At 38.0% G+C, this 20,600-nt stretch overlaps 1 protein-coding gene and 1 long non-coding RNA gene across 6 annotated transcripts in view; both read right to left on the bottom strand.

The window, feature by feature from the left end:
- Positions 1-5: 5 nt before the first annotated feature.
- On the bottom strand, positions 6-2,780 carry LOC110839540 (uncharacterized). The gene is made up of 2 exons (XR_002546520.2): positions 2,633-2,780; positions 6-231 (listed from the first exon to the last, which is right to left on the bottom strand). It is a non-coding gene; the product is annotated as an uncharacterized LOC110839540 (long non-coding RNA).
- Positions 2,781-7,731: 4,951 nt separating this feature from the next.
- Positions 7,732-20,600, bottom strand: part of LOC110839536 (uncharacterized) — a 78,519-nt gene continuing 65,650 nt past the window's right edge. For all 5 annotated transcript variants that reach the window (XM_022083815.2, XM_022083819.2, XM_022083817.2 and 2 more), the window contains exon 7: positions 7,732-20,427. In XM_022083815.2, coding sequence (XP_021939507.1) covers positions 18,347-20,427 — 2,081 coding nt within the window. In that variant the 3' untranslated portion in view covers positions 7,732-18,346. The remainder of the gene's footprint in view (positions 20,428-20,600) is intronic.

Raw genomic sequence — 20,600 nt, 5'->3', positions numbered from 1 at the left:
AGGGGACTAAAGCATGTAGAAAACCAATATTAATCCTGGCTTCTTTGAAGTCTATAAAAAGCTTAATACTGTTACCGATTTTGTCCAATACTTCATGATTCCTTCCAAGTCCATGGCTCCATCATCACAATACATGCAGGTGGTAAATTGTAATTCTCTTCCATTATCTTCTTGAATTCATTTGTAGCAGTAATCAACTTGCACCACTCAGGAAACCACTTCCACCATGAACTAGAACAAATACAACATTTACAATCATGTCAATATTAATTTATAATTGCCTTCCAAAACCTCATCAAACTTACATCTACCTATATTTAACCTATGTAGAATATTTTTATACCTTCTCAAACTTCATATCACTGATGTACAATATTTCGGCTTTTGTGACCACATTTCTTCTATTCAGTATATTTCTCACATTCTAGTCATTTCACTTGAAATACTTCTCTCTTTAATAACGCATGTTTCTTGCATTTCAGACTGCATAGAAATCTTGCATTGATAAAAGTCATCAACAACAGCATTTCAGGTATTTCCTTATCCACATAAATACACTTTACTTCAAGCAGTCAAGGTGTCATCTTTCAAAGTTCATGTAGAAAATTTTACAAAATGCCTAAATGAATCTTATGGAGAGAGTGGTAGGGAATGGACTGGATTCTTCTGTCTCGGGAGAGGAATTGATGGTGGACTCTTGTGAACATGACAATGAACCTTGTGCCTTACATGAATATAAGGCACCATTTCTTGATTAGCTTCTCACAACAGCTCTACTGCATTTAGTCACTAACTTATCAACAGGTTCAGATACTGCTCAAACAATATTTCTTAACATATTAATTGTCCACCCAGAATTAAATATTTCAAGCATTAACCATTGTTAAATTATGCAGAGTGATGGACGGCTCATTCAGTACAGGAACTAGGCTATGGGCTGGACAAACGGGGTTCGATCCTGGGCAGAATTTCTCACCACATCATGACAGTCTCTTCCCTCAGTAAAGCCACTGTGTGAAGCTAACAACTGACCTCCTTCTACCGCCTATGCTAAGAATGAGTGGATCTATACCTCCATACCCCATGCGTCTGAGTCACAGCGTGGTGCTCAAGTCTTAGAGATAACTTCGCCTTGTCTTCAACACTATGCCGCCCGTGTGACTATCACTTCTACTATAACGCGACAGCAGTCCCCTTGAAACATCTCTATTTCCGGACTTTCCTAGTGGCCCTCTGCCACGTGTTGGGTCGGGTCACGAAAAATGTTCCCGAATATTTCCATCGCGTTGAATCCAAACAACACGAGTCATTATCAGAACTGACGGTATTTATATTCCTCTGCCTTTATTTCTCAACCAACATCCTTATTGCGTCTTGCACAGCTTTTGTGCTCGTCTCTTTTACTGGACCTGTCTTTTCGCTCTGCAATACAGGCCGGAACCCCGTTCAATTCCAGTTCCCTCTCGGATTTTGTTCGCATATATTCTAAAGCAAGATTTAAAAGCAGTGGCAATGAAACATGTTCTAGTCTCAGACTATTCTGAATAGGAAACTCATCACGCAACTTCTGATTTTTCGGGACATTTTAACAAGTTTAATCGGTACGGTATACCACATTTCACCCTCAGGGGCTCACATCTTGTGAGTACGGGAAGCGGCACTCCCGAGGTACCTGAGCTGCCCAATGCCTGGGGGTATAATTGGTCTACCCTGTCCCCAGGGGATATAAATTCGGGGACCTGGCCCTCCAGGTTGGGGGTTGGGGGTTGGGCGTGGGGCTGACAACACCACCCTGGAAAAAGTAATCCTGTTGAGAATCCCCCAAAAATGGGGCGGTCAAGGTCTGTAATAGGCTGTAGAACCCGTGATGATGATGATGGTACCACATTTCATGAAAATATTGTGCAACACGTTTCCTCAGAACTACAGCCTTTCCTTACGCCAGCTGCCCCATTGCAACACAATCTCTCGCCTAATTAGACGATTAACTTCGACTACGTCGAAATTCATGCTGACGACCACCGACAATCTTTTTGTATAGTTAAACGTCTTATTACTCGATAGTTACAAGTTTATTCGCGTCTTTTTAAAGAGATACAATTAAATTATGCTATTTACACTACACAGCAATTATTTCTTATTCGAATTATAATTTAGTTGATCGCACAATGCTTATTTCTACCTCACGTTTGTATTAGTTCTGCCGCAATTTGATCAATACCCTTTCATATTTCGGACAATCGCCAACTTAAAACAACTATATTCACTTACTAGTGGGTATTTGCAACGTCACCAACCACATGCAGATTTAATGAAGTGCATTTTATAATTACTCAAAATATTGCGGTAATCTACGTATAGACTGCATTATTTACTAAACTACTTCTAAATCAGCATGTTTCTACACACCTCTCTAATATGTCTGTTGCTCTAAGACCATTAATTGCATAATTAACTAAGCGTTATAAAAATCACAAACAGTATTAAAAAATAATGATAAAACAAGATTACACTGAAACGTCTTTAGAGTTGAAAATAATTTACTCGAAACTAAGAAACAGAGGTCATAGTAAAGTATAAGCTGCATTTAACAAGAAAACACTACGAAAAAGAGAAACATTTCCTTACTTACCAGAAACTGCGTTGCCTGCACCGGTGCCAAGAGCAGAATGAAGAACCAGACCTCTAAAAAATGACGGTAAACCGGTCTAACAAGAACGGGGTTGAAAGTCGTTCTTGTTCATGACGGGGGCGGAAGGAAAATGGGGGTAGGGACCAAATGGTATCAAAACAGAACGAATGACAATGCACAAGGTGCATGTAAAGTCTCGCCACCCCAAATAAATGTTTCTGTATTATCAACAATGTTTAACTTCGCCCTCGAAGCCGAGAGACAATAATCCGCGTAGTATTTTCAAGGTTTCGACAAATAATGCAGTCGTCAGCTTCGGGATGGATGTATTTGGGGGGCTGTGTCTTTTTCTAGCGTTATAAGAATAGCAGTGCTGTTTTATAAACAAGAACACGATGCCTTCCTCACAGACGTTGATGGATGACCTCTTATCATCATAACCCAGAAGACCGCGTAAATGGAAGATCATGCCTGAAATTCTTAAAGACTTCCAAGAGCGGGCCCACACCGATAAAATGGCAAATTATTAAGATGGCTCTTTTGGGATGTTGCGCCGTGTAGTCTGGTGGACGTTCTGTTTTCTTTATACCAGCCGCCATGAGAACCTGAAAGCTCACCCATGACATTATGTTTTACCCTGGGATTGCGGGACTTTGTATGCAGCCTGTAGAACACGATCGAGCACAGCGGCTGGTAGGCAGAGGTCATACGGCATATACACGCTTCGACACACCTGGGGAAAATGGGGACTTGTTTTCTTTCTTTGTTTTTCGCGAACGACTTATGTGGCCGGAATCGAAAGGGGCTGCATTGTTTTACATAAATTTAACAAATGCTGTGACCACAGAAAACAAGCATCATCATCATCATCATCATCTGCAGACTAAGCTAAATAACATCATCTTGGGTAATCAGCAGCGTCAGATGCTTACACGAAGGGACCAACGTTTCTGGAACCATCTCTGCCCCCATCATGTCACATTAGAACGCTAATGATGGGGTAAGAGATAGTTCTAGAAACGTTGGACATTTTGTGACCACAAACTGGATTATTGTCACCACCATAAAAATCTGCCAAATTTTTACAAAAAAAACACCAAGTGGCTAAAGCTTTACACGAATTCAAATTACCATCGTCCACACAAACGCAAGCTGAGACTTAATAACAAAATGGCCGACTGAAGCCCCAATTTACGTAAAGACTGCATACATACGCGCTGTACCGGAGCAGGAGACATACAACCGGAAAAAAACTCGACTTGTCCGGAGGAATCCTCGGGTCCGGTGACCTGACAAGTTTCGCGGAGCACGCCAGGAAAGGCAAAGATGAAAAACTCATCAAACGCGTGTCGGCAGAGATAACTAAGGGGCAGGAAAAAATATACGTCCAGTAATAAAACACTAAAAGCGAAAACTCAATAAATTAACCGAATGAAACCAAATCGCGGGGAGGAGGCTCCGCCACAGCCTGTAAATGGTCATAGAGAATTAAAACAAAGCTCAAAAAACATAAAATAAATGGTAGCGTCCTCTATGCGGGAATATATGAACCCACCTCAAGCGCCATCCCGCAAAGAGGGCGCAAGAGGTTATTATCTGCTTGATGAACTTTTTCCGGCCCGGTAGATTAGTTCAAATTTTTGCCAGCAGATGGCGCTGCAAGTAAAATGTGTGTAACTTTCAGTTCCCGTGGATTGTATCTGGGGAATAGGATATGCGAGGAGGTATACGGGACAGAAAATTTTCGCGGGCCTATTAGTTCAAACCTTTGCCACCAGATGGCGCTGCAAGTAAAATGTGTGCAACTTTCAGTTCCTAGGATTTTATCCGGGGAATAGGATATGCGAGGAGGTATACGGGACAGGAAATTTTTCCGCGGGTCCATTAGTTCAAACTTTTGCCACCAGATGGCGCTGCAACTTAATGTGTGTAGCTTTCAATTTCCAGGCTTTGTATCCGGGAGGTAGGTTATGCGAGGATGTATACGGGCCAGAAAATTTTTCGCGGGCCCATTAGTTATAGCCTTTACTACCAAACGGCGCAGTAGCCCCCCCTCCAGGGGCAACAACATGACGCAATGCATTCGTATTGTGGAAAGGCATAAATTAAGGTTAACTAATCTCTTGCCGAAGTATGAACTACCTCTGAAATCAAAATAACATGGCTGCATTGCATTGCTAGCTATACGTAAAGATATGCGAGGAAGCATCAGGGTGCAAGTAACTGTAGGAAGTTTCTTATTAGCTATGTGCTATTGCCATTAATTTCCTGCACCCTCAACAAACTTTTAACTTTGCCTCTAGTGAGCAAAAGCATGCACCGATTTTATTTATATATTCGTAGACCAATTTGACTTAAATGTCTCTGCTTTTTGATGCTGTACAGCAAGTGTGATAATACCAACGTTCAAAAGGCATCTATTATAGGTGAGAATTTATATTTTTGGTATTGAAATTACATTCTTACATGTGCTTGTTTATAGTCATTACTTTAACACTGATAGAAAATATTCCTCTTTTTCCTTCTTCCCCAAGAAGTTTCTGCTTTATCTAGGTAGTCAGTCTGTTTCACTTAATAAAACTACAACCTGTGTGTAGGATTTGACATCTTCACATCGGTGAGTCTGAAGATTCCTGTCTTCTAGGTTGTGGCGCCAATCAGTCACAATGCTGTATTTGAGTTTCAAAACCTTACCTGGAATGATGTTTCTATGTATTTACCTGGTCAGTCTCACTAGGTTTGCATCATCAATTCTACTTTGATATGAGGTACCACACTCTTGCTAGGAATGCAGTACAAGCAATTTGGTAGGCTGAGAACGTAGTATCAATATTTTTCAGTAAACTGTGTAGGAATAGTGTCCATGCATATTCGTAACATGCAAAGTACAGCTTTGTATTTCTCAATGCTATCATACTAAAAAGAAGGGTAACTTTGTGGAGGCACTCTCACAATTTTATTACACCTACTTCCAGTGAGTCGCCCAAGGACTTTCTGGAAGTAACAATGATTCCATTACAGAAGAAAAAGAATTCCAAGAAGTGCGGCGATTACAGGACCATCAGCCTAATCTCACATGCGGCGAAGATAATGACGAGAATACTGACTAAAAGACTAGAAAAGAAGATAGAGGAAGTGATGGGAAACGACCAATTTGGATTCAGGAGAGGAAGAGGAACCACAGATGCCATTGGAGTTATGAGAATAATTTCAGAGAGAGTTCTCGATGTCAAGGAAGAAGTGTGTGCCTGCTTCATCGACTGGAAGAAGGCTTTCGATCGAGTAAAATGGAAGAAATTAATGAGGATCCTACAGAGAATTGGAATTGATTGGAGAGATAGAAGACTAATCAAAAACCTGTACATGCAGCAAAAAGTCAAAGTGAGACTGGACTCAGGAGACACCAACAGCGTTGAGATAGGTAGAGGTGTAAGACAGGGATGCTGCTTATCACCAATTCTTTTTAACCTGTACGGGGAATGGCTTGCCAAGGAAGCTCTGGAGGGAACAGGAGACTTCAAAATTGGAGGAAGAGTGATAAAGACTGTAAAGTATGCAGATGACTTAGTAGTATTGGCGAAGGAAGAGGAGGAATTACAGAACATGATGGACAAGTTAGTGGAAACAGGTAGAGAGTATGGAATGAAAATCAACATTGAAAAATCAAAGGTAATGAGGATAGCACCGAGAGCAGAACCATTGAACGTTGTAATTGGAAACCAACAGATGGAGAATGTGGAGCATTTCAAGTACTTGGGAAGCATAGTCACGACGGACGCCCTATGCACCAAGGAAGTAAAAGCAAGGATAGCCATGGCCAAGGCAGCTTTCGTCAAGAAGAGGATACTTCTCACTAGCAAGTTGGGCTTGGAGATGAAGAAGAAACTAGTGAAGTGTTACGTATGGAGTGTCGCGCTGTATGGAGCAGAGACTTGGACACTCAGGAAGAAGGAACAGAAATACCTGGAGAGTTTTGAAATGTGGTGTTGGAGAAGAATAGAGAAGATCAGGTGGACGGATCGAGTGACCAACGAAGAAGTATTGAGGAGAGTCAACGAGCAAAGAAGCATTCTGCAGGCGATTACACGAAGGAAAGCTAACTGGCTGGGAGTCCAGCTCCAGAAGTCCTGGAGTCCTACACCACAAATTTTGCATGACCATTTCGTATGATGTGAAGTGCTGCATTGTACACATCAGCGAGATGTGCTCCTCACTGGCATGTGTTCGGCCTTATCGTACCATTTCTTGGGAACAATGTATGTTTTGAACCTATTTTGAGGTGCACGTACTTTCCTATACCTTGATGGACTTGATGAGGCTCCAATGAGTCCACTGGCAACAGACATGCTAAATTTCTTTAATGTCAGTGTTCAACATTTCTGACAAGGGATGGATCTTATACAGTTTGTCTTAATTCTGGTCATTTCTTGGTGGCTGAGCACCATTGTCATTCAAATGTAAATGGCCAAGGAACCATTCAAAACGATTTCTGCTCATTGCTGAAGCTATGAAAGTGTCTCTAATCATTTTGTCAGATGACCAATAGTCTTTATAGATTGGCAATTTTTTAATTCCCATAAAGATATTGATACCAATAATTTTTTTCATTTCTTTGTTATCCGCTGGTTGAAACTGTAGGCCACCACCATGCTTCTGTGTAGCATACAGGTTTGTTTGAAACACTAGATTATTTATAATGTCATCTGTAGACACACAATGGAACACATCAATAGGAGATTCACAAGTGTCTGATATATTTGCCCCAAACTCTTCACTAAAATCCCTCACTTCCAGTGGCATAACATGCTTCTGCCAGAAAATGACATTGGTTCCAAACCTGTTCGCTAGTGGCACATCATCTTTGCTGCTGGCACTAGTTTTGAATTCTGAGTGGTCCTTTTATTATACCTAATCTTATTATGCTCTTGCTATATCTGGGGGGGGGGGGGCTATAGTTGGCACCTGGGGTTTTAGTGTGGGTGTGAGAGGGTCATTTGGATCCTGGATGAGCTCCTGAGGTGAGTTCTCTCTTTTCTACCCTTGCAAACCAACCTGGCAATGCACTGCACTTCAAGGGAGCAATATTTATCATTCATCACTGAAAACAGGACAGATATTTATTACAGGTTGCATTACTCTTACATTAAATTTCAACCTCAAAACATTGCTGTAATAGCACAATAATAAAAAATGAAAGTGACAGTAGAAGAATCAGGATTATATTGTATTTTCCAATGATGATTACAATCAGTCACCTCCAACTTATGATCTATGTCTCTCAAAGTACTCTTCACACCAGAAAAACAATGGACAAGTTTCTTTCTAAACAAAATACAGTTAAACATAAAAGTTAAATAAATGAAAACAGACAAGTTCCATCTGAGATCTCTCTGTCTGTTACTGATCAGGTGTTGTAGTGTATTAAAACAGTTCTGGAGCTCTCCAGATGGAACCCTACATGGTCATTTATCTTGGGAGAGAATACAAAGGTTTTTCAGCATGACATATTTCAAATATCAAAGATCCTTGTTCCTAATAGCATAATGCCAATTAAAATTTTGACATACTGTATTTACAATAATTTCACATAACTGTTTCAAACTTCTTTATGCAATGAAACCTCATTAATACAATTCTTGTCCCTTGAACCCGTCTCTAAGAGACAAAGTACCAGTCCTTGGAAGAGTATTTAAGGTCAAGGCCTGGCATATACAGTCAGACTCATAAGTTAACTTTTGGACCTTTAATTATAGGCACAAGTCAGGCTTATTATTTATAAAGAATTTTTCTCAGGCTACTAGTCATGTAAGGTGATTTAATGCAGAAAACACCAATATTTGGAGAACTGTCCTCAGGATGCTGATGACAGTGCCCAGAGGACAAAGATGGATCTCAAAACACTGGCGTTTTCTCTCTTAATCCACCTTACATGGCTGGTAGCCCAAGAAGAATTCAATATACTTAGTCGCCATGAAAGCTTCACATCATACAGGCTTATTATTAGTATACATATGACCCTGACTTAAAACGTGGAAAGGAATGTTTAAATGGCAATAGATATTGCTTACTGTGACTACTTATATTATTAATGCTACTAAATATTGATGGTAGCTGTAAACAGAATGAATGTATCCTCTAGTTTATAGGAGCAACTATCAACTTCTCTGTAAAAAAAACTAACATGTTGCAAAATACTACAGAGGACCTAGGACTTAGACACATTCTTGCACACGATATAGGAAAAGTAAAATGTTAGACATGAGAAATTTGGGAAGTTACATGGAAGACCTAGGTATAAATAGAACTTAAAGAAACAGTATGTGAGGATATGAACTGGATTCAGCTGATTCAGAATGAGGTTCACTTGTGAACATGGTAATAAAACTTCTATTAAAGATGGGGTGTTTCTTGAATAACTAAGCTGTTATTAGACCATCAAGTTGACTCCGCTTCAGAGTGTTAGATATTAGAAGGTATGAAGATGGCTGTCCTCTGGGTTGTTGCCCTGTATAAGTTTGAAAGTACTTTGTATGAAGCAGATTGTTTTTCTAGTAGATTAAGAAAGAGACATTTCTTATCATGTCCAAAGTAAGTCATGTGTACATGCTGATTTCATTTAAAAATTGCAGTTTTCTTGATTAGGGATGTTTCAGGAAACAATAATGGAAAGTAAGTTATATCGTCTGGTATGGTGCATAGTGGAACACCCATTTCATGTCCCTCAAATTGAGGTTCTATCTCAATTAATTTCTAATCCAAGATATTTTAGGTACTGAGTAAGGCATGTTGTCTGCAGTAAATAAGTTATAACTCTATTAGGAAATACAGTTTTCGCATAATTTGGAACAGCAGTAATGAAGTCTGAATGTACATTGTCACATTTTCTGCTATTTCATGTGGATGCAAATAAGGAAAGTATTTACTAAACCCACGGTCAAATATGCTAGCATACAGGTTTATGATATATAATATTTAAATTTACAAAATTGTTACTCCTCTAATTATTTTACTTTCTTACTGAATCTGACACCTTTTAAAAGAAATGAATGATTCTTTGAAGGACTGTACATTGCACTGCTTACACCTCATACAAAAAGGAATCAAAATTATTTAATTAATAACAAAATGCTGTGGGAAAGTTGTATTGTAATAATGAGATTTCATTATATGCTAGAAGGAAATTGCCACTGCATGTCTGTAAATACTGTTACACTGACCATATGTTGTCCAACAATGACTCTCTCCAGTCTAATTTAAAATTTGTAACATTATTCACTATCATACAGACAAAACTTTAGTAACATTCTTTTACACAGTAAGCAAACATAGAAATCACCTTAAGATTAGTATGACTTGAAAAGTTAAATGTTAAATATAAATAAATACATTATTTTAAGTAGCTTATATTATTATCACAAGAACCATTCACAATGCAGTCTTGAAAATTTGTGAGGAAATGTTTAACATTCTCACAGATTCACAGTGCAATTATAACAAAAAGTACCTAGAGATTTAATGGAAAGGCTTTGTATGAAGATGGCTGCCTTCTGGGATACTGTATAATCTGGTCTGGTAAATACTGACCAATATTTCAGGGGCCCTGAAATGCTGGTCCATTTACAACTTATAAATGTAGAGATGATATCAGAACAGGCTTTTGGCCTCGGAAAAAATGAATTTAGAAGAAAATCAGAAATTCATGACAGATAGTCTTGACACCAGACCTTATAATCCCCATAATATGAACCAAGAGTGACAACCACTATACTTACATTACCCACCTGGAGTAACACTGACACAACTTAGAAAAATTACTTGGGAGCAGTATATAGTTTTATTATGTGTATACAAGTAGCTAAAATCTTATAGGGACATGAATAGCCGGAAGTAAAGACACTTTAGACGTGACCTTATTACTCTCTGTTAAAGACAACTTTTACTTCTAAACAGTGCAGTACAGTATTTTAAGTTGTGGCCCTATTATTCTAGGCACAAGGCATCAGTATCAGTAATCACCACTTGATATTTTATAAATGAATGAGTATAACCTCCATTTTTGAAAACAAAATGCTCACAAAATGAATCATGAACTTGATTAACATTCTTTTCCTTGACTAAATCATTACACCACCACAGTATAACTCCAAATTAAATAACACTTTTCTCACTGCATATTAAAAGTTGACAATGGAACATAAGAGAATGTACACTGAAAGAGCACAATACTTTTATCAAAGACAATATCAACTTTTCACAAATCACTAGCTACATTAACAAATACTCTCATCAAATTCATTCCAAAATATTCTGAATATAACAATTTAATCAAATTTTAGTGAGAAGAGCATGTTACATAATTACTTCAATTTCATTACTAAATAATCAAAGTCTGGAATTTCTTTTCCCATATTACAATTGAACAAACTGTTCACCAACATTCAAGTTATAAATAAGGACTGCTTCTTTCCCACTTCATATATGTTTTTGTTCAAGTCACTATAAACGAAGTCTTTCCCTGTTGACTGCCATGTTGAACCAATGGCAGAATTGACGTACATGTTTAGTATGGATGGAATTTTAATCGGCCGGATATAAGTAGGGGCTTCCTTATGACTAGTGAAACACAAATACACAGGGAATGCAAGGTAAACAATCCTTATAGCTTTCCAAATTGTAACATCACTAAATGGCCAGGAAATACTCCACAGACTTCAGTTGTTAAAAATATAAACTGAACATGACATAACTACTTGCTATCTCTTCAGCTTTTGGTACATATTATCACTATTAATGTTTATCATATTGGAATGGGGGTTTTAAATCCCAGAACTATGAGGCTGTCAGCTACATTTAATTCTGATAGGAGTGTCATTGTAGCAGTATGCTAGTGACACAGGCATCTGGACCACATGTAAGCTATGATGCATGGCTCATAAAAGTTACGAAACACAACACTGGAGAACGTAGAAAGTTCAAAGTTTGAAGCAATAATGGGGGGAAATCCCTCGGGTTTCCCCAAGAGGGTGCAGGCCCCAGAGGTGGCCTAACCCCGTGTTTGGCCAAGCCTATGGTGGGTAGTCTGAGTAGTCCAAAATGTCATGGTGGAATCCCAGGGGTCTTAAGACCAATGAGGGCCAAGCATTTAATTTTAAAAGCACAGATGGGCTAGGCATAGGAAAGGAAGTGTGAGGACAGACCCTCTGAAGCAGCAAATATAGGGAGCACAGCAAGAATGCTGAGGACAGGCCTGGGTGTTAAAGCCATAACGGTTCCAAGCCATTCCGGCAGCTGTGGTACAACACCTGGAAGTGTCCCCAAGACCTAGATGATCTAACATGAGAAAGAAGGTATGATCCCAGGGGTTTCCAATACGCCAAGGTCAAGGATCAGGATATAGCAAACTCTGTGGGCAAAGCCTAGGGCAGAAGTGTAAGGGGGGGGGGGGGGGGGTATATGGAGGGGAGAGCCCTAGGAGTACAACTATCTGGATTCACTTTGCTGTTTGGGGAAGCTCTCGGAATTGCTCTACCTCCAATGGGCAACTAAGAACTGAGGAACAAGGCTGTTACATTACTGCCATAAATTCTGCAGCAATGACATTCTTTTATTTAATTATTTTAAGTTGACAAGTGGATACCCATGGAAAATGATTCTGTGTGATACAAAACTCAATGACAGAGTTACAAACAGTTTTCTTTTTTTCTAGCTGCCATTTGGATTGTTTACCATTATTAAATACACAAAAGTTATGTATGCCATGAAACATGCTTCACTGATTACACAGATTATACCATAAACATATACGTTGAGCTCACACAACCTGTAACAGGTTAGCAAAATGGAATTACAAAGCAGATGGTTCCGTAAGACTCTTTCTCAATGTGTTTGTGGAACAAGTTTCTGCCACTTTCTGTAACAGTAACACATTTGCATTTAGTCACTCATTTCAGCATCACTAAACGACCAATCATAATCCCTTCACATTGAGAGCCTTAAAAAGAGAAACTAATTTAAGACATCATCCTACAGTTTTTATATTTGATATTTATGCTTTCATGTATATGAGAAGTTTATACTATTGCATTTAAACAGGAAACAAAAAGAATTAAAAAATCTTCCAACTTTAAACAGGATTAAATGATAATGTCTGGACTATGTAGAAATCGGGGTGCCAAGTTTCTGACAAAGAAAGGAACTGCCTCTGACTCACAAATTTTACTGTGTAATTTCAAATGAAAAATATCAGTATAAGTGGGAGAGCAGGCAGTCAGGTTTTTTTGAATGCATTCACCTGACATTACTGAAGACCCATGAAACATCCTGGCAAACCTTTATTATAGATAGTGTGGTGGAAAAACCTGCATTACTATGAAGTATGTAAGAGGGACGCCCAGAAGGAACTGTCACATTATTCCAAATAATGTATTCTTTACATTCAGTTTCCTAGTGCAAAGGATAACAAGTGCTTCTGGAAGTCACAACAGAGATTCAAAAGTGCAGACACCATGCATCTACAATTTTACTTTTCTTATGTAAGTCCAAAACAGACAAATAAAAGAAACATTACATCACAAGTTACACTTTAACCTTTATCACATCATAATTAGGAATTTCAATTCCAGTTCTATGGTGCTGCCAGCTGGATTTTAAACTTCTGCAACAGGCAGTTATTTGCCAGCTTCTCACAATGCAGGAGGACTGGGTTCACTTCCAGGACAGTTTATGTGGGATTTATGGTGGACAAAGTTCCTCAGTGTTTCATATCAATATAATTCCACCAAACCCCCATATCTGTTCGTGCGTCATCTGAGGAATGGAAAATTGGCCTGTTAGCATCCATATTTTTAGAGACATAGTCTCATGCCATCATAACTATAATAACAATTTTACTGTGACACACAGCAAGATAAACTGTACATCAGCCACAATGCATGGCCAATAGAAGTTAAAATCTTGCAAGAGCTCTAACACAGCTCACCAACATAATGTGGAATGTAATTATTTGTGTGGCCTTTTTATGTGTACCATTACAGATCATGAGATGTAAGAATGCCAAGATTTAAACAATTATTTTACCATAATTTAAGAATATAAACACTTTTCTTCCTCAACAAAGCTGCATAAAATCTGCATGCATCTTACATTTTGAAGAGATAGCATGATTCATTCACAGAATTTTCCCTCTAAAATCAGAATGTGTGAGTCTTACAGTCCAAAAAATATTGTAGACAGCTGCAGTAATAAACAATGTGGAATTTCTGAGAGCTATTTCCAAAAACCAGAATAATTTATAATAAAACACTGCCAAATATTTAGATAGAATGTTATAAACAATTTAAAAGCAGTCTTAAGAGAAATAAGAAAAAATTCACTTCATCCTTTCTTTAAGAGGATGAATTCAAAGACATATGACACAGAATTATGATTCTCCTTCACTTCACTTCTTTAGTCTCCTTGGTTGCTGAATGAAGTACGCAGTAAAGAGTAAAGAATAAGCATCAGATTTAAGAATTAATGCTTTCAACATTCTAAAGGGCACTGGTACAAATACTTTACTCAGAATATGTTAGCATTAGTTTCTATATTTTCATCTCAGAATAAAAAATTGTAAACACTCAAGTTCACCCCAACATGCAACATAATGGCCTGCCAGCCATACATGAATGGGTATATGCCTGTTTCCTTTTTTGACAATACACAAGTGTACAATATGCAGACATTTCCAATAATTTATTACTACATGCTATAGGCTCTTGAAAGTGAGTTGTTTCTTTTTCTCCTTTGACCTTAAGAATACATACTTATCACACAGCAAAAGTTAATTACACAACTTTATATTTACTTATAATATTAACAGACCACAACCCACATTGCATCAAATTTCTGCTTATCATAACTTCAGACTGCAGATTTCTTTTCAGTAACAGTTGTATGTATACTTTAGTTAATTTACTTTGCGTATTAAAGTCACCATAACTTGCCTTAATATTTGAGGGCCCCAAGCATGAAAGTATAATCCACAGCCAAGACAGATTGCTGACTAGAATCTAAATATATATTTTTGCATAATGACTATATAAACATTTAGCCACTGCCAAATAAAAAGTATAAATAATATAACATTCGTCATTACTCAAAATAAATAAATATTTTAATTGAAATACTGAACCTTCTTTCCTTAGGTTTAATCCCATTAAAATAAACCTTCGAGGTTAAGCAAATATAATAATTTTAAACACAGACAACATATATAAATATGAGTAATATTTTATCCTCTTTTATTGTTATACAAATCATTACGCAGTAGTGGCACCTTGCCTTCAAAATATAAAAGAGATCATGAAAACAAATTAACATTTTTAGCCATAAAGTCAAAGTACAGCCACTTTTTTCTCTACATAAAAATCATAGGTAGCTTTTAATACACACATTTTTTCCAGTAAAATTACACTAAGGAATATATGAAGGAATATCCATCACTCACACAAACTGATACAGAATGGCTTGAAACTTCAAATCAGATTACATATGAATGCAATACTTTGTTCAGTGATAAAGTATGCCAAATGCAATTAGCAGTGCAATACAATATGTCAACACTCCTAAATCCAGCAAAGCCTTACATCTAGAAGCCATTTTTTGGCACATTTGCAAATTTAAGTTGGAAAATAGTCCCTTTTGGCTTTGTCATGGCTGTTTGAATGTAACTCAAGAATGGCTAAATGGATTTAACAAAATTTCATATTGGAGAGATCTACTACAATTTTTCGAAGTATTAGAAATATGATTGAAATCACACACAATAATGGGCATCTACATGTAGCAGTGAGTACCATAATGAGTCTCCAGCTGAGGAATTCCCCAACAATTTACCTTTCACCAGTTTCAAAGGTTAAATTATTGCCAATGCACCAGAATTTTTATTTTTATGTTAAAACTTGTTACACATGACCTGCTATTATGACTTTATCTAAATGACTAGGACAAATTTGATTTGTATTATAAACCTTAAATAGGCAGTTTTATTAATACCTTGCTTAAAAATGAGCTAATTTTAGGCTTCATTTACATTTGATGCAGTATAATTTTGTATAAGTGAGTTTAAAATTTATTCTGAACTAGCCAAAGAAAGCAAACACCCTTAAGAATGAATATAAAAATTCAGAATATAATGGCAGAAATATTTAAGTGAAAACTTTCTATGTTAACTGAGCATTACTTGAGGCCCCTAAATTGCAGGGAAGCCCAGGTACATTCTTTTTGATTAGCACACACACTACAACTAATCCCCTATACCTAGATTAATTCTTATGCAGCAAATATTTCCTGACTTATCCATGGTGTGCTTTGTTGGAAAAATTCAATAATAAAAATGGACGACTATTGCACTTAAAACCTATTTTCTATTTTATTGAAAAATAGTTTCAATCTTCAACACCTAAAAGCAAGTCTGTGGAGATTCTATGCTGAACCAAATGCAGCAGACATAACCACAGTATCAAGACACCCTCTTCCTTCAGTGGATGAGGATCTCATCACGTCATAGCGCAGTTCAATCCTGATATTGATAAGTCTATGTATTGGCAGTGTGGCAGTATGCTGTTCCAATCATGTCAGGGCGTCAAAAAGCTTGACACAAATCTAAAGCCCTGCTCCTTGTAAATTGTATTACGTACAAGTACACGACTAAAACATTGTTGAATGAAAAGCCATTTTCATTACTTTTATCTTGTGACATATTTTCTAAGGCTATTTTGAGGTAAAATTGATGTCATCATGTTTAATTACTCATCAAGCACCAATATATGATAAGACTACACCATTTTCAGAGCTAATTTGAAAGAAATATTAAAAATCAGTCAGGTTCTCTGTGGTATTAAATGATAATAATTCACCACTTTATACATGTAAGAGTCACAATGGAATCATAAGAAACAAATAAAATACTATGAATTATACCACAGGTGAGCTTGGTATAATGACAAGTTTGCTGCTGAGTTACTACTATCTTCAATAAACAGCATTTAATCATCATTTCCAAAACTTTTCTAATGCTCACCATGTAGGTATAGCTTGATAAGCAGCCAGAGAACCAAGGAAACACTTGTATTCCATATTGCAGTAATTACTGGAAAGTTTCCATAAACACTTAGAATGTTGTATTATCTTGATAACAAAGACATTCAAGTTCAATTCTTCAGCATCATTTTAATGTGCATTTATAACTACTATATATATAAAAAATTGTAAATTGTCACTCTTCCTACGTGTTCAATAACGGGTTTCTTGGTATACAACACTGTATCATATTTAAGTGGAAACAAGCCAATTTTTGATGTTTAATGTTTCTCATGTACTACTTGATTAGTCACAGAAGTCAGCATGTAATGAACATAGAGCATAAGAATAAAATTAAAGAGGAACAGTTTTTAATATTTAATGTATGGAAATATGGGAGTTAAACTCTCGTACTGTGAGGCTGCTGGCCAGACTTGAACTTCAGAGTTTAATAGTTTAGTGGGGCATTGTCAGCTGAGATGTGCTCAAAAGCCACGGCACATAGCCAATAAAGATTACGATAGCGGATAGTGCGGTTTTTGATTTGTGTTATATAACGTGCATGGTTGCAGATATTTCAAACTTTATGTGATGTACTGATACACTGGCTTTTGATCAAATCTCATACAGACTAGATGTCACTGGACAGTTTCTATAAACTCTCAATATCATGACAGTCTCTGATTCCTGAAAAGGATAACTGGCTTAAAAGTGTTACAAAATTTATACTCGACAGACACCTTCAGAATGAAGTCGTAATACGGCAGATAACGCATATTTATAATTGTCTAATGGGGCTTTTGTGCCTTTCAACTTTCGTCACCCATAAGTTACAGTTTATACGTGATCAAACTGGCACACCACTAAACTGTTAACTCAACATTTAAAGCCTAGGTAGTGGTCCAATAGTGCAGGGGTTAAATACCCTATTACTACATGATAAAGACAAAATAACAGAATTTCAATGAAGAGGATTTTAGTGAATAAAGAAAAAACTGTTATTCTCCAGTCATCCTTAAATAAAACAATGTTCTTAATATGCTTTTATCTATAAACTCAAAGTTACCAAAATAAACTATTTCACCATATATACAAAGGTGACCCAGATGAAAAACTTTTTTTCTTCAAAAGCTCTTTTCTTCCATACCATAAAAATGTTGCTTCACACTTTGCAGAATGTTCGTGCATGAGCCAAGAAGTTATGGATCTGGAACTCTTCCTGCTGCTTCTTTGTAGATAAAATCAATTAATTTGAATAAACTTCAGTGTGAACTGAAGCACTTTCCAGCATTGAAAATTTGTAACAGTCTTGGTACCACCATTTTCAATAATATAAACACCATTAGCAAGTAGATGGTACATTCCTCATTCTGCTGATAAATTCTGTGTAATGTGGTAAATTCTCAAACAATAAAATTCTGCCTTCAGTCTTTCCTGATAGGATATCAATGATTATTTATGCCTGAAATTATTGCACATAAGACATGTGAGATGTTTTATATTGGTCATCTGTATTGTTATTAAAAATTAAAGCAATTTTAGTTATAATAATTCAGCACTTTTGACGTAAGTGTGTTCTTCTGGTGCCTGTATTTTGGCACATCTGCAAGGACAGAATATCCAAGCCAAGCAGATGCAGAGTGATGGATGTTTCTTTCAGAAAATGTTGGGTGCAAGCTGAAGTTTCCACACTGACACTGGTCTTTTGAACACAGTCACCTGACCCTGTTCCTTACCTCCTAGCACAAACATGTACAGAGGAACGGAAGGTTCTGTGCCAAAACAGCTGATGTCCTCCACATTCTCGTGTTCCTGGCCATGTCCAAACATCTGTTTTTCCGCCCGACTTGCACTGCTGGCTCGAGACTTCTTCCTCTTCTCGACACCCATTGAGTTTGTACTGTATGGTGAGCTGAGTGCAAGGAACTGAGGTGGTGCTCGTTCCATGCAGATACTTACATTTGGAGTCTGACCTCCTGGTGTTGTGGCCTGAGATGGGGACTGTGAACAAGAATAATCTAAGCTTTGAAGTTCCATGAGTTCTTCCTGGTAGAACTGTCTGCTTATGCTGCGTCCACTTGCATCCTCTAGCACACTGTCTGGTGGACTGTTCAGGAGTCGAGCATAAGTCTGAAAGTGGTGTTTGTTTGGTGGATCACTGCTGTCATTATCATTTGATGTAGGAGTTGTAACATGCCATGATTTCCTCTGACCTGCTGATGCAAGAATTGTCTGTATATCAGGACCAAGGTAGTTTGGATTACAAAATCCAAATGGACCATCTCTGTTAGGTGTCTTTGCTTTCCCATTACTTTTCCCACCAAATTTTCCCATCCCATGCTCTGCATTTTGCTGGTATGGCAGAAACTGGTTATCAACAGGACTTGCTTTATTGCACATGATGTAACTGCTGGCAGATGCAATACGGTTCACTGTTTCAATGCTGGCATAGTCTGAAGTTGAGACTGTTTCATCAGACATCTCTTCCAATTCGGTAACAAACTGCCCTTCACGGAACCTGACTGATGCTGATTTAGGTATTCCACTTGTCTTCCCAACATTCTGATAAAGAGGAGCAGATACAGTTGTATCTCTTGTAGCTAACAGGTGTGAACCATGACTGCTACTCTGCCTCTGTGAATTGTCTTCTAAATGTGGCTGGAACTGCTGATGGAGTACTGCAAAATCTCTCAAATTTACATTGGATGATGGCAAGGGTTGCACATGTATTATATGACCTTCACTAAAATGAGGAGAACCCTGAGATGCAAACACATCTTCAGTCTCATTTTCATCGTCTGTATCCACAAACACGAGCTGCGTCACTTCTATTGGAGTAAGGACAGGAGTGGGGAGAGATGAGATGGCTCCAAAGTTAGGTACTGAAATAGGATCTCTTGGCATAGGTCTACATTTTCTATCACCTGCCGGCATAGCAGATACTTTTCTTCTCACACTTGGAAGACCTTTAGAACATCCACTATGATGCTTAATGGGTGCAACCACTGCACTCTCAGATTCTTGGAATTCATCTGTGGGACCAGGAGAAGTTACAGAAGAAAGTTCTTGTTGTCTCCTCCTGGATATGATATTGGCACTTTGAGACTTGACCATTGTGCTTTTACTTGGGGTTCCTTGATCTCCACCCTCACTCCCAGAGCACTGATGGTGCAACAGACTCTCTGTACTGTCATCATAACTGCTACTACTCAAAACACTGTAACTACACTTGTGGTGTGTAAGCCTGGACAAGTTGATTTGAGACAGCTTGGATATCTCACGGAAAAAACTGTTAGCTGCTTGTGCTTGTCCTGATGGTGTGGAAGCTCCCACACTACTTTGCTGACCACTGTAACATCGTCTAGCTCCATAGTCCTGTTCCTGACTTATGCTGTTGCCATTTGTGGAGCTCCCATCCACATAATTGCCACAGGTCGGTCTGAACACATACTTCCTTTCACATGGTGAGACTCGGTTATTTGGGTGGTAAGACGAGTGTCGGGGGTTGAGATTTGTGCAGCGATCCACTGATCCCCCTCCTCTGGAACGGTGACTGCGGACACCATAGGAAGACGCTGAAGAGATTCCACTGGATGTGACCAATGCTGTGTCACCAAACTGATTCTGGAAGAAGAAGGAATCTTGTAGGAGCAGCTCTGACACAGCAAGTGCCACACTCTCTGCCCGTGGCTGAGGTCTTGGACCCTGAATCTGCAGCCGCTCCCATGTCTCGGTACCTGTGAATATTAATCCAATGTTGCATTAAGTTTTAAAACATACTTTAAAAATGTATCGTCTGATTTAATGTTCAGTAATGAAACATTACACTTCCACAGTATCTGCATTAATTTACTTTGGTTCTCAGAATAAATAATGATTATTTTCTAAACCTCAATAACTGACTGATCTT

The sequence above is a fragment of the Zootermopsis nevadensis genome, unplaced genomic scaffold (assembly GCF_977971745.1).
Source record: "Zootermopsis nevadensis isolate Lab colony 2312 unplaced genomic scaffold, Znev_1.0 Znev_ptg000009l, whole genome shotgun sequence".
Taxonomy (NCBI): Eukaryota; Metazoa; Arthropoda; class Insecta; order Blattodea; family Termopsidae; genus Zootermopsis; species Zootermopsis nevadensis.
This window is presented reverse-complemented; position numbering and strand designations above follow the sequence as displayed.